General features: G+C 42.5%; 2 protein-coding genes across 7 annotated transcripts in view; both read right to left on the reverse strand.

Annotated features, from left to right (window-relative positions):
- The window catches only part of LOC115113658 (cingulin-like protein 1), a 44,016-nt gene extending 36,722 nt beyond the window's left edge, over positions 1 to 7,294 (reverse strand). The window contains exons 1-3 of the mRNA XM_029641551.2: positions 7,157 to 7,294; positions 913 to 2,626; positions 688 to 782 (exon numbers count right to left, since the gene is read on the reverse strand). Coding sequence (XP_029497411.1) covers positions 688 to 782; positions 913 to 2,577 — 1,760 coding nt within the window. The 5' untranslated portion in view covers positions 2,578 to 2,626; positions 7,157 to 7,294. The remainder of the gene's footprint in view (positions 1 to 687; positions 783 to 912; positions 2,627 to 7,156) is intronic.
- A 3,042-nt stretch (positions 7,295 to 10,336) lies between these two features.
- Positions 10,337 to 14,583, reverse strand: part of LOC115113659 (transcription factor 12) — a 101,421-nt gene continuing 97,174 nt past the window's right edge. For all 6 annotated transcript variants that reach the window (XM_029641555.2, XM_029641554.2, XM_029641553.2 and 3 more), the window contains exons 16-20: positions 14,072 to 14,201; positions 13,756 to 13,921; positions 13,367 to 13,602; positions 13,093 to 13,249; positions 10,337 to 12,938 (exon numbers count right to left, since the gene is read on the reverse strand). In XM_029641555.2, coding sequence (XP_029497415.1) covers positions 13,104 to 13,249; positions 13,367 to 13,602; positions 13,756 to 13,921; positions 14,072 to 14,201 — 678 coding nt within the window. In that variant the 3' untranslated portion in view covers positions 10,337 to 12,938; positions 13,093 to 13,103. The remainder of the gene's footprint in view (positions 12,939 to 13,092; positions 13,250 to 13,366; positions 13,603 to 13,755; positions 13,922 to 14,071; positions 14,202 to 14,583) is intronic.

Consider the following 14,583-nt stretch of genomic DNA (forward strand, 5'->3'; position numbering starts at 1 on the left):
GAGTATAAATTCCTTCACTTTTATCACAAACAGTCAGACTCAGATAAAAAACGTTTAAGTGCTCCCATGGTTTTTTTTTCTTCAAATGGTGCATTACTTAAAGATGCACTATGTAGAAATTGTTCCTCTATTTCATGTTTGCAAAATGTTTCATAGTTTGCTTCATTTCAATTTATGTGGCAAAAGAAGCAAGTATACTGTATAGAATCATTGTACTATCTAAACCCCTGTGAAATATGTTTTTCATAACTAAAAATATTGTATTTTAAGATGTTTGAAGCTGGTGTACAAAACCGAAAGTAAAAAAGGCAAAAACAAAATTTAAGATTGGGAAGTATAGAAATAGCGCACGTAGAACATATCTACCACTGCTTTTAATGAGAATGACAGCGCTATAACACATATTTCTATGTGAATTTCTATGTAAATTTGGTGGGGTAGCCCAAAAAGTTACATATTGCAGCTATAAGAGTGTAACTTGGCACATGCTATGTTTAGACTGTGCAGTTTACTGCCCGCAGCATAGTGAAAGTGATACTCATGGCATCATCATGTTGCCTACTAGTGTATATTTTTAAAAAATCTACCATTAATACCCTTTAGATTTAATGGACATTGCTGTAAAACTGGAAATTGTTGTGTGATAAAATGAACCAGGAACATTACATCAGTGAGGTAAAAACTCACCCATCCTTGAGGTAATTAAACAAAATCTGTTTTGCCGTCTCTTCATGTGTTTGTTGTGAAAGCTCCTGCTGACCTTTCAAAAGATCAGGTGTCACCTGGATGCAAGAGGAAATAAGCAGAGTCATCAGAGTTCTGACAGATAATTTCACATGCAGTTACGTAGTAATAGAGAATGATTTGTTAAACAACTAACCTAACTGTAATCATAAATAATGTATTGTTTACCTGCACATCCATCTCTGCATTAGGCTTCTTGCCAAAGTTAGAGGAAGGCTTGGATAGTGAGGTTGTAGCCACACTTGTTAAAATCTTTGTGTTTGGTGAAGAATGACCATCCTCAGCATCTGTACTGTCCAGGGGTAACGTAGAGGAGCGATTTAGCACCACCTTATACCCCTGGATGGAGCCTGCTGCTTTAGAGGTCATGCTCTGAGGGGAGCCTGGAGCACTGCTACCACAGGCCGAAGCTTTGGCACTAGGCTTCCCCTCCACCGCTGTCACCCAGGAGTCTTTACTCCCAGACAACTTCTGCAGATGTAGCTGTGAGGGGCGGAGGACGTGCTCCGTGGACCTCCCCTGGTTCTTGCTAAACTCATCCATGTATTCCGATTCTCCCCGGAGGCTAAAGGGGAGGGCGCTGTCCACACTCCTAGAGCGCTTCCTGTCCTCTGGATTGATCCTGTTCCTGCGGCCTGCCCTGCCCCGTCGCTGGTGACCACCATCCTTACCGTCAAACTTATCGATGAGCTCGTCCACGCCGGGGATGGAGCCTGTGTCGATGTCTCGGCCCGTACCGGGTTGGAAGGGGATGTAGCGTCGGTTCTGGTGGCGGTTGATGGTATCTGCGTACAGCGCCTCCAGCTGATCAGTAGAGGAGGTAGAGGAGTGGCGGGAGCGGGACGAGGACTGCAGCACGGGGCCGCTAGAGTCAACTCTGCGCAGGGGGAGGACGTCTGGTTCATGGCGGCTGCGCTCCAGACTAGAGTTGGCACTGCTAATGGAGCTGGCGGAACGGCAGGAAGCCTTGGTCTGCTCACTGGGAGGTCTGGACACAGCATAGGGCTGGGGTATGGGGACGCGTTGGGGCAGCTGGGACTGGGGTGGAGACTGAGACTGGGGAGGAGACTGGGGTTTGGATTGTGGCAGAGACTGGGGTTGGGGTTTGGACAGGTGCTTGAGTTTAGACTGGGGCTGGGCCACCTGGGTCTGAGACTTAGACTGTGGCTGAGCCAGCTGGGCTTGAGGCTTGGATTGAGACTGGACTAGTTTGGTTTGAGGCTTAGAGGGGGCTGGCTGGGGCTGGGGCTGGGGCTGGGGCTGGGGCTGTGTTCTCTCCTGCAGGCCAGGGCTCCTCCTATGATCCAGGCTGGATGACCCGGCATGGGCGACTACTGGGGAGGTGGATCTGGGAGAAGAGCCCTGGTAGGTGCTCCCAGTCTCCGCCAGGGACATCGGCCGGGGAGGCAGGCTGTGGTTACCATCCAGGTTCAAGGTGTTGTTCTCTGGGTCATAAGGCTTGAGGATCTCTGGGTGTCTCTGGAAGTTCAGCAGGGTGGACGCTGGCTTCTTCCCCTGCTCTGTGACTCCATTGTGAGAGCCCCCAAACTGCATCTGTTTCTGGGACCTGTACTCAACAAAGGGGCTGTCAGAAACAGCCTCCCTGCTTCCTTTGAAGTCATACTCATGGTAGTTGTCAATAAAGGAGCCCTGTGTGTCATTGTAGCCGTTACTATTAGGATCTGTATAGGAGTTGGACCCACGGTCCTGGTTGTTCAGCACCACGTAGGGGTGTCCATCAATCCCCTGGACCCTAATGCTGAGGCCATAGGAGCCAGCTCCATTGTGAGGCCTGGAAGAGCGGGCCGGTTGATTGACTCTGTACGACTCCATCAGGAATGCAGCAAGAGAACAAATCCCTCTTGCTGGATCAGGCCCACCTCTGCAAAAAAAGGGACATAATCAGCAAATGTTTCACTGCTCCATGGCCTGCTAATGAGAGTTTAAAGCCTCACAATATTTGATTATGTCATCTGGTCTAATTTTACTTTTTTCTGTACTTAACGGTCTCTGTGTCTAGAGAGTGGTTCCACAGAGAGCACTCTAACTGTTCAGCTCCACCACAGGTTGCCTAGCAGTTAAGAGCATTGGGCCAGTAACTGAAAGGTTGATGGTTTGAATCCTGAGCTGGCAAGGTGGAAAAATCTGCCATTCTGCCCCAGTTAACCCCCAAAAACAACAACAACTGCTCCCCGGCCACCGATGACGCCGATTAAGGCAGCCCCCTGCACCTCTCTGATTCAGAGAGGTTGGGTTAAATATGGTGCAAGGCATTCAGTTGGGCAACTGACTTGGTACTCCCTTTTCCTGCCAATGAAGGAGTGAGGCACTACACTGCCCTAAAATAACATAAGAGAGGCCCGTCTTTATCAACACACTGAACTTGAAAAACAGTGAGTCAACAATTCCTACACTCTTTTGAAGGGCAAATATGACCAGGTACTGTATACGAAACCATAACAAGCAGGTTACCAACTGGCATCTTAATCCGCTGTAATAGGCTGTTACTAACAGGCATAAGTGAATAATTATATACATGGTGTGAATGAATATTTACTGTACATAAAGGTGTATTCAGGTCTAATGGCCTAACAATAAAAACTGGTATTACAGCATAGCGACAGACTCCAACGATATGTCACACTACACCTGGAAATCCTATGATTGAGCGTAGCCGTAGCCTATACAGTAACCTTCTTGAATGTCTTTGCTAGTGAATGGTGTGTGTGTGTGTGTCTGTGTGTGTGTGTGTGTGTGTGTGTGTGTGTGTGTGTGTGTGTGTGTGTGTGTGTGTGTGTGTGTGTGTGTGTGTGTGTGTGTGTGTGTGTGTGTGTGTGTGTGTGTGTGTGTCTGTCTGTCTGTCTATCTGTGAATCTATTGAACTAACCTCTGCCAATCCTTGTAAAATGCACTGTGATTTGCAGTCCCTGTAGAGGGCCCTGGTCGGTGTAACAGTGTACCATAGGAGGAGCAGGGTAACAGACCTACAACAGGGCCATTGTCATCAACCCCACTTAACACCACAGCATTAAGAGAGGCACTACACCACTGAAGACAGGAACCTGTGCTGATAGGTTCAACTGTTTTCTACTATACTTGCCAAAAATATACACAAGTAACTGAATATTTAGACCACCTTGATACTATTGGGTATTCACATTATAACACACAGATATGGTAGAGATCAAGTTCATTGGTCTCAAGTATCTGAGTGTCTTCTCAGTAAAGAAATATAATATTTGTGAATTATCTACCAGATTACAAGTAGTGTGTAGTCTGAAGCTGAGGACAGAGCATAGGGCCATTTGACCCTAAGAAACAGGTCTGTATCAGCTAACAGGAAGGCCATCAGAGACACACAGCATCCCAGACATCAGTGGGCACCATGTGTTTGTATAAGAAACAGGTCTGTATCAGCTAACAGGAAGGCCAGCAGAGACACACAGCATCCCAGACATCAGTGGGCACCATGTGTTTGTATAAGAAACAGGTCTGTATCAGCTAACAGGAAGGCCAGCAGAGACACACAGCATCCCAGACATCAGTGGACACCATGTGTTTGTATAAGAAACAGGTCTGTATCAGCTAACAGGAAGGCCATCAGAGACACACAGCATCCCAGACATCAGTGGGCACCATGTGTTTGTATAAGAAACAGGCCTGTATCAGCTAACAGGAAGGCCATCAGAGACACACAGCATCCCAGACATCAGTGGGCATCATGTGTTTGTATAAGAAACAGGTCTGTATCAGCTAACAGGAAGGCCAGCAGAGACACACAGCATCCCAGACATCAGTGGGCACCATGTGTTTGTATAAGAAACAGGTCTGTATCAGCTAACAGGAAGGCCAGCAGAGACACACAGCATCCCAGACATCAGTGGGCATCATGTGTTTGTATAAGAAACAGGTCTGTATCAGCTAACAGGAAGGCCATCAGAGACACACAGCATCCCAGACATCAGTGGGCATCATGTGTTTGTATAAGAAACAGGTCTGTATCAGCTAACAGGAAGGCCATCAGAGACACACAGCATCCCAGACATCAGTGGGCACCATGTGTTTGTATAAGAAACAGGTCTGTATCAGCTAACAGGAAGGCCAGCAGAGACACACAGCATCCCAGACATCAGTGGGCACCATGTGTTTGTATAAGAAACAGGTCTGTATCAGCTAACAGGAAGGCCATCAGAGACACACAGCATCCCAGACATCAGTGGGCATCATGTGTTTGTATAAGAAACAGGTCTGTATCAGCTAACAGGAAGGCCATCAGAGACACACAGCATCCCAGACATCAGTGGGCACCATGTGTTTGTTTAAGAAACAGGTCTGTATCAGCTAACAGGAAGGCCATCAGAGACACACAGCATCCCAGACATCAGTGGGCACCATGTGTTTGTATAAGAAACAGGTCTGTATCAGCTAACAGGAAGGTTTGTATAAGAAACCAGCAGAGACACACAGCATCCCAGACATCAGTGGGCACCATGTGTTTGTATAAGAAACAGGTCTGTATCAGCTAACAGGAAGGCCATCAGAGACACACAGCATCCCAGACATCAGTGGGCACCATGTGTTTGTATAAGAAACAGGTCTGTATCAGCTAACAGGAAGGCCATCAGAGACACACAGCATCCCAGACATCAGTGGGCACCATGTGTTTGTATAGACAATGGGCTCTTATCAGAGACCTGTAGGCTCAGCTGATAATGTCCTATTTCACCCCCAAACAAACAAACACATAGGTGAATGTCATGAATGGCCTGGTGTTACAATAGCAGAACAAATGGTGATAGGGATGGGAGGGCTATGATAAGGAAACAAAGGTGACAGCAGATAATGTCACTTTGTAATGAAATGCACAGACATGCCCGCAAGGCCTTTGAGGAATCTCAATAAATCACTCTTTCAAACTGAAAACGAGTGTTGTATACTGCTCTACAGAACTGAACCAGCATGTTTATATCAGGTGTGACAGGGAGAATAGAAGCGATGCAGCAGGCTCTTCCTGATTCTATTAATACTCAGAGGACAGAACATCATACTTTCCAACCATTGATTGGAAGGAAGAACAATGAGGCCAAGTTAGCCCCTTATCCAAAAGGAAAGGCACTGTGGAGGACAGAAAGCAGCAGAAGACGACACAATAGCCTCTTTCACACGAAGTATCACATGTATCCAACAACACAAGGGCTGTGAGGTGTGAGTGCAGCTCTTTTCCTCTCATTGTGTTACTCTCTGCAAGGGAGGAAACACTTGCTGAGCCAACTTCTCCCCCCTGCTCCCCTGCAATCCATAACTAGAGCACTACCCTCGCCACGCTCCCCCTACACCTCAGACCAAAGGTCAGTGCTGAGAGTGGGTTAGGATGTCAAGGCCCTGCCTTTGATCTTTCCAGGGAAACATTGAGAACAGAAAAAAGGAGAATAATCTACATGTGCAGTGCACTAACTGATTATCTACATCCTGGGGGTGTGTTGTTATCACAATACACCATTCAGGCCTGTAAAAGACAACTATAGGAGAGCACATTAGGACACTGCCTTGATTGCAGATTAAAAACTGAATAGAAAAGAGTTACATTCATGGCAGATTTGATATTATTACTGTACTCGTGACAGATTGAGTGTATTCATATTCCAGGGAGAGCTATTAAGCCTTAGAAATATTATGCAATTCATAATTCAAAATCCCTTAAACAGATTATTTATGGAACAATATCAGTTACTAATAGCATGTTATGACATGTAGATCTCATGCATTCATACCAAGTAAATAACAGAAAGTAATGGAAAACCAGGAGAAAAGAGGCAGACATCTTATTCAAAGGAATTTGCTCTTTGGTAAATATAGCCATACATGACTTTAATAATTTTTGCATACTGAATACATGAATTAATCTATTCATATTACAGAATGTGGTATATGATATTAAAGAATGTGTAACATGTTTGATTAAAAATAATGTTTTAATGCTGAATAGATTCATTTAGTTTACAACAATTCTTCAAATTCTAAATACATACTGAAAGTAATTTATACAATGTATAAATTGTATACAAACATATTCCTCTTTAATATCTATTGACTTAATATAATTATTGTGTAAAAAAAATTGCACAGATAATTTAATTGGAGCAGGGCAAGATGAGCAAAGTTTTCAAAAGTTTATACTGATGCTTTGGTTTAGGGTACAACAGGTGGTTTAACTTTTTATTTACATTAACATGAAATAACACGATTTTTTAATGTAGTTTTCTCTATGATTATTATTTTAAACAAGTAAACAATTTATCTGCATATGTGCTTAAAGCAGCCACTGCCCAGTCAGTAACCTAAAGTTCCCACGCTATGACGCATTCAATAACTACTGTAACAAAAAGTGTAAGAAGAGAAACTTGTCACTTACCAGCTGCGCTTTACGAACAATAATCGCGTATTAGTTGTTCAATAATGGCCAAAAGTTTAAGTGACATGCTCCACGGAATTGTTCAAAATCTATTTGTTGCAGGTCATGTTTACTGACTCAGTTCAGTTTAAAGACGCCTGAAGCTCTGCAATCCCCGCCCCCTGCTAAGAACTCTGTAAACCCGCCCATCTCAAACCCTACTGCTAAACACTAAACCTCAAAACACTGACCTAGGAACAGATCGACAATGCCAACCTGAACACTCCCAAATTTTCTGTTTGACAAAGTATCCCTTTATCAGTTTCGAAGATACCGGTACTCTGTTGTGAGCCACAAGTTGCAACAGTTTAGTAGGCCGTCATTGTAAATAATAATTTGTTCTTAACTGACTTGCCTAGTTAAATAAAGGTTAAATAAAATTTAAAATTTAAAAATAGTTAGGCCCTGCTAAAGTCCATCATGCTGATTTGAGTATGAATAGCCCATGTTGATGTTGATTGCAATTTGTGAATTAAAATTAAAATGTATACTGTATGGAACACGTCATAAGGCAGGGTCCATCACGCACTATATCGTCAACATTAATCATAAATGAAAATATGGGTGAGCTATTTGTACAAAATCCTTCAGGCCCAGTTAATGGGTTTTCCATTAGCCCAACTAGGGATTTGTGGTTATAATAAAGCTACCAAAGAAAATATAACTGAAAAGTCCGCAATTAATAGTTGAACTTGTTTTTTTGGTTGTTTATTTAAAATTATTATTATTTGTACGCAGATAATGTATGTTTACTGAAGCATATGGATTCACTATACTGTGTGGACCACTCCCAATTTTCTCATCTATTTTTAAGACCAATAGCGTCATCTAGTGGATAATCACTTACCTCTATGCAATTTGCCTAGTGATTACTCTGGCTGCTGTTATACACTGTTATACAGCACTTTAATAAAGTATGAAGTCCGACCTACAAGAAACCTCCCAAATTAGCAATGTTTATTTGTGATTTTTGTGAACATTACAGTGCTATAAAAGAACACATTACAGAGTTATTACAGTATAATAACATATATTTTTATATTTCTATTACAATACTTCCCATCATTTTTTACACCTAGTTCCCAAGCATGATGATAAAAAAATGATAATTCTCATTCTTTAGTTGCTCTGAACCTTGAGAAAGAAAACCCCCCGACAATTGCCCTCGGTCCTTGTTGTAGCACAGAGTAGGCATTTCAATGGCTCACACAAGGACTTCAATAAACATTAAAATCGCAGTTCTTTTGTTTAGAGGATAGCAAAGGGCATCACGCACATTTGATTTGTTCCTTAGCTGCCCCCTCCCTTTGTTGTGGCCCACTGTGTTTTCATTTCTGTGTCTGTGAGAGGACTGAGAGTGTGGGCTGTAAATGTGTCTTTAATCTCAACTCTCTGGCGCTATGTTGTGTTACAGTGCTGCACAATAGGGGCTCTGTTCTCCTCCGAGGTGCAGCAGCTGGGACCTCCAAGCATGCTCAGTAGAGTGCGCTGTCTGACCCTGGCTGAGGGAAACTGGAGGCATTCTAGAAAGACAATGGAACACAATGGCTATACAGTCAGGTCACAGTCAAGTTGGACTCTTGTGATGGTGTGGCGGATGTTTTTATGTAACATCTTTCTATGTAAGAGGGGAAATTGTCCGTTGCGAAAGCAATCTGGGTTTAGAAAAGAAAATGTACGGAGCTATAGATACTTAATAATAAAAGAGGAGTGTTGACAGATCATTCTGTGGGAAGGAACAATCAACAAACACAGACCGACAGAAATACAGACAGACCTAGAGACAGAGATAGGCTTGGGATCCACTGCGTGGCAGTAGGCCCTCTGGTTTGGCTCCAGAGATATGAGCCAAGACTCATCTGTCAGCAGACACACTATGGCTCACTCACAGGCAGCCAGAGCCACAGGAAGTCAGCCTTCAAACAAGGTGGTCCCACTCTTATATAAAACATGCCCATGACTCTAGGTGACCGCAAATAAACACCCCCGGACATGATAAAAGCAGGAAGGAATAAATACACCCACGCACACAGGCAGAAACACACAATCACACACACACACACACACACACACACACACACACACACACACTACAGGGGAAGTGGGGATATACGTAACTTTTGACTCCAGATTAAATGCTGTTTTAAAAGATGACAGTCATAATTCACAGTGCATAATTTAAGCAATCCACAGACTTTACAGCAGTCAGCATCTTCTCTTGTCTGTCACCTCTGCCATTGCTCTGAACTTGGATCTGGCCTGTCAGGATACCGTGAGGAATTGTCTCACAATCTCACATACAAAAGGATAATGCTCTGCAGATGTGGTGGGTCACTGAGACAACTTCTGGGATTTAAATCTGTCTTATAATTGGACAAAGAGGGCTGACTGATGTCACAACACAAATATGTGCAGATGACTTCCTAGTTAGGAGTGGACAGCCAACACTATGCTTCTGCAAATGTCCATGCAAATATCCTCATGTTTGCATGTCTACCACTGACCTGCATGCCTGTTGACATTCTGTTTAAATGCAATGGGCTCCTTTTAAGATCTTATTTGTGAATGACAAGTGTGGCATTTTTATTTTATTTCATACTTGTGAACAACGCACACAGCAGCTGAATTTAACAAAATGTGTTGTCTATTCTTTTGTGATGCCTTAATACTTAATACAAAAAGTTATACACTCTCAAAGTTATTCTATAAGTGAGCATAAAATGACATTCAAAAAGAAAACAGCATTTTGAAAAATGAGACTAAATGTATGCTGCTATCACACTTTATTAAAAATAGAAACATATATTCAATACAGACTACAATGGTCCACTGATATTGTTTTAAAAATTAGTAACATACTATAAAACACACTCTTGCACAGAGTTCCTCATTTGGCCTAGATCCACTGTAGAAAAGTCTTCTGAGGGGGAAAACCTGGGAAGGGTTGTTGCGTCAGTAGCTCACTTGAGTGAACACATCATGGGACTGTACTTGTATTGAGCTCAATCAAATGCACCACCAGCAAGTCATTTCATAAAACAATCACACAATTCTAAATTGAATGTAAATAACTGGAAAATGAAAGGTGGAGAAACAGAAAATAAAGATGACGTCCAAAGAACGAAATAAATCCACATACAATTGTGTTAAAAAAGATGGCACATTTATTGCTACATAAATGTTATTTACATGCTGTGTTTTCTGTTACAGAGACAGACAGTTACATTTCTTGTTGCTGGTTTTTGATGTGCATCAACAATACCTAGACTTTTTGGACACAAGTACATATCTTTTATCCACCAACAATAGAGACTGAAGATCACACCTTCATGAAATTTGAGCTTGTACAATACCTCAATGTACTAGACTGCCAGCTACAATCCTACTATGTTTTCAGATGCTATTTGTACGTTTCGGTTAATAATGGACAGGTTATGGATAACCGTGCATTTTACTATCTAATATAGTAAAATAAAGTAAGAAACTTTTTACTCAAAACTTTCGATTAAAAAAATCTAGAAAGAGTAATATTTAGAATTCAAGAAATGTTCTTACAATATTATTGTATAAAAGACTAACTACAGTGAAAAATAAGCCAAATGTTTTTTTTTAAATCTTATTTTTGTTATTTTTTCATATATTATACGAGGAAAACCATCTGGGAATACAGAAAAGTCTAACATAGGAGCAAAGAGACAGACAGCAGAACATTAGAAAATGACGGGGGAAATGAGAGAGCAGGCAGTGACATACATTATAACCTCAATCAGAGTCTGCCAGCAACATGAATACAAGCTCATGAATACTGAAATGATGAACAAGGCCACATGCAGTCAGAGAAAACACGACAATACGTTTCCAAGTTTATCACAAAAAGAAAATGATTGTAAAATCAAAAATATTTTTTATAAACTCCTTGGGTTGGTTTTCAATGGCATCCTTCATTCTATGACTTTATTTTCACAGAATAGGCCTCGTCTCTGGATGTGGCAGCCTTGTTTTAAAGGTGGATAATAATGGAAGACAGTATACAAGGAAACAAATGGAATAAAAACCAGGAGTTAAGACCAAAATACTTTTTTTAAAGAAAGTAAAGCATGCAAACAGATAAAACATGTAAGTGGTGACCATTGTTCTTCATCCTGAAACATTTAAAAAATCTGCTCAAAACTGCATTTGTTCATCATTGTACTATACCTATCTGAATGACCAACTGTTTGTGATGTTTAACAGCATGTGAACTCTTAAAGCTCCCCCTTCCCTTTCTTTCACCAGTAACTTCACTGCTTGGATCAAAACAAAGCCATTCTAAATAACTTAGAACTCCTCGCTGCTATTTCACGCTTGACATCATATTCCATACTATGAAGCCTAGAGAAATGATTTGTATACAATTACAAATAAAGATATAACTTTTGATTACTTTGAATAATGTTTTTTTTTCTAAACTTTTTTTCTTTAGTTATGTTTAACAGAAAAAAAATTATGTGAAAAGTTCATTCAGGCCAGGTGATATTGTGGTCGTCGTTTTGATTAAACTTTTTCACTAAGCAATCTTTGATAAAACAGCGCTAGGCGAATACAAAGAGCATGACCACGGCTGTTCAACTAACCAGAGACCATACTGTAATATAGAAAACAAACTGCAATATCAGAAATATGTCATTGTTTACATTTAACACTATACGGCATAGGAATGAAAAGGCAGTGAAGTCCCTTTTCCTTTAGTTAAGACACTAAGAAATATGCAGGGAATGCTAAGGTTTTCAAATGGTTTGCTTTCTTCTATTTGAACTGCTCACTACTGAGAATAAACACCTTATAAGTCTTTAGTTGACCTTTCAGGAAAACTAGAGTTTGCCATTCTTCTGTCACCTGTGACACAGAGTTTATAGTGTTCAGGCTAGTGTATGTGTGGAACACTATTTAGCTGGGCTCATACCCACCACTCATGTCAACTCCTCTTCCTCTAATTATGTCAGTAACATGAAGACTGAGCTATACCAAACGGACACATGAGCAGGTCGTTTTGGTTTAAACATGCTGTTCATTGCAGCATGAATATAATATAAATAATATATGTTCTTTTTCTCAATGGGATGCTTAAGTCTTTTGGTACTCAATACCGCTAATTGATTTTTAGTTGGGCCCTAAAGATCACTTTAAATTGCAGAATATATTAATTTATATCTTTCCCAGGAGCCTGAGTATCTTAATCTTAGCTCAGGCTAGCCCGAGACTGGCTAGGGAGAAGGGCTGGGCCATACTAGTGACACTGGCAAACTGTAGATCAACTGAAAAGCCACAGGCTTCTTAAAGCATATTCATAACTTTCCCTTTAGACGTAGACTTTACAGCTCAGTAACATAATAAATAGAAAAATAATACAAAAAAAACAACATAATTGCGGTTACAATGCATTCGTCAATTCAGTTTAGGCACAAGGCAAACTTCCACATGGGAGGGTGGAGGAGATCGCGACAGTCTCTGATTGTTCAGATGCGACACGCTGCTTGCAGACAGTGATATGTGCTGAAGTTTTCTCGTGGGCAGAAATATGTTGGATGTCATCACAGGGACCTGGACACTGGGCTTTTCTTCAATCTAAGGATTGCGTTAGTCTGGGGTTTAGCTTCAAGTGGTCTGTCGCCTCCAATTTGTGTCACAAACTGTGAGTCCTGTCTGCCATTGGGAAGCAAGGGCACCATCTCTATCTTACAGAATTGATCTGGATCATTTTGATCTGAAGGGGCAAAAACAGGAATAACTCAGTCACAGATGTCCAACAGTAAAGAAAATCTGATGTTTCACAAAGTAAGTAATATAGTATCTCATCACAGCTATTACTGACAGAGTGTGTGGATGGTGCTCCATGGAGATGTACTACTGTACTGTACCTGTGTGCTCCTCAGAGTCGGCCCATGGGGTTGGATGTGTCGGTGAGGCCGGGGTGGACCCCATGGTGGGCCTGCTGGTCCCCAGAGATCCCATGGCCAGACACCTTCTCCTCTTCCCTCCTCTTAAGGCAGGCTGCTTTGGGGTTCAGATTCCGCTCTGCGTGTATAGAAACAGATTTACTTGTGTTATTACTCTTCATAGGAGGTGTTATAACTCTTCATAAGCGGTGTTATAACTCTTGTGTGTTACATGTGAGAGTGTAGGAATGCTGACCTCTGACTTGTTGCTCCAGGCTCAGTATGACTGCCACAGCCTGGTGCAGGATGAGCAGCTTGGTCTGGGGCTTCTCGCTCTTCAGGTGCAGCTGAACCATGCGGCCCAGCTCCTTGAAAGCCTCGTTGATGTCTCGCACCCTCAGGCGTTCGCGGGCGTTGTTGGCCATCCTCCTCTCGCGCTCCCGCTCAGCCTTCTGCTCTGGGTTCAGGTTGTCATCATCCTCATTGATGCTGCTGCAGAGGGAGAGAGGCCCAGAGGCGCAACAGTAAGACTGAGGCTGATGTGGAGATCGGACTCCAGGCAAGTTTAGGGACATTCTAAGGGCACTGCATGTTTTAGACAGAAGGTCATAAAGATTCATGTTTGTGGTTGTTAGGTTTATTTACCTTGTCCGTGTACCTCCTCTGGGAGTCTTGATGTCCCTCTTGTCGCTTTCGTCTCCAGAGCCGAGGTCGTCGGAGGAGTGGCCATCATGCATGTCGTCTCTGTCCTGGTTCTCTACCTTCAGCTCCAGGGCTGCAGCCACCTGACCAGCCAGACCTGCAGCCAGACCTGCAACACGCAGACATAAAGGTAGAGAGTCAGTTCAAATGGAATCTCCGATCATTTACAACCAACAGACATTTCACATGTAGTTATTTTCGGTGTGTAGTGCAGAGATGGGATGGTCATGGGTGAAGTTGGGAGTGTGTCATGTCATACCTCTGAAGGTTTCCACTTGGTGGTTGAGTTCAGCAGTGGACATGCTGGACATGTTGGACATGGAGCCCACGCTGGGCGGCCCTCCGTGACTGTTGATCAAACTGCCAGCCTCATCCCGGTGAGAACCACCCTGTCAGAACACACAGAGACAGAGACAGAGAGACAGACAGAGACAGAGAGAGAGAGAGAGAGAGAGAGAGAGAGAGAGAGAGAGAATCAGAGTCAGTGGGAAACAGTACACGTTCAGCTGTGTGGAAGGGTTCTGGTCTGAATGAGTCAGGTACACACAGGAAAGGAATGATTTCTATTCAACCAGAGTGAATGCTTTTATGACTCAGATATCTCACACTTGAAAAGCAGAGAGAGAGAGAAAGAGAACTTTGTTGTTCAACTTCACTTTAGACTGGCCTTCACAAACGGAATGCTGTTGCTGTCTGTTCAAAAAATTAAATAACAACCTTCCAGAGCCTGGCTCAGAGCTTTGAGGGAGATTTTGTAGTCTACAAGCCGAT

Source organism: Oncorhynchus nerka, linkage group LG28, assembly GCF_034236695.1.
Source record: "Oncorhynchus nerka isolate Pitt River linkage group LG28, Oner_Uvic_2.0, whole genome shotgun sequence".
Taxonomy (NCBI): domain Eukaryota; kingdom Metazoa; phylum Chordata; class Actinopteri; order Salmoniformes; family Salmonidae; genus Oncorhynchus; species Oncorhynchus nerka.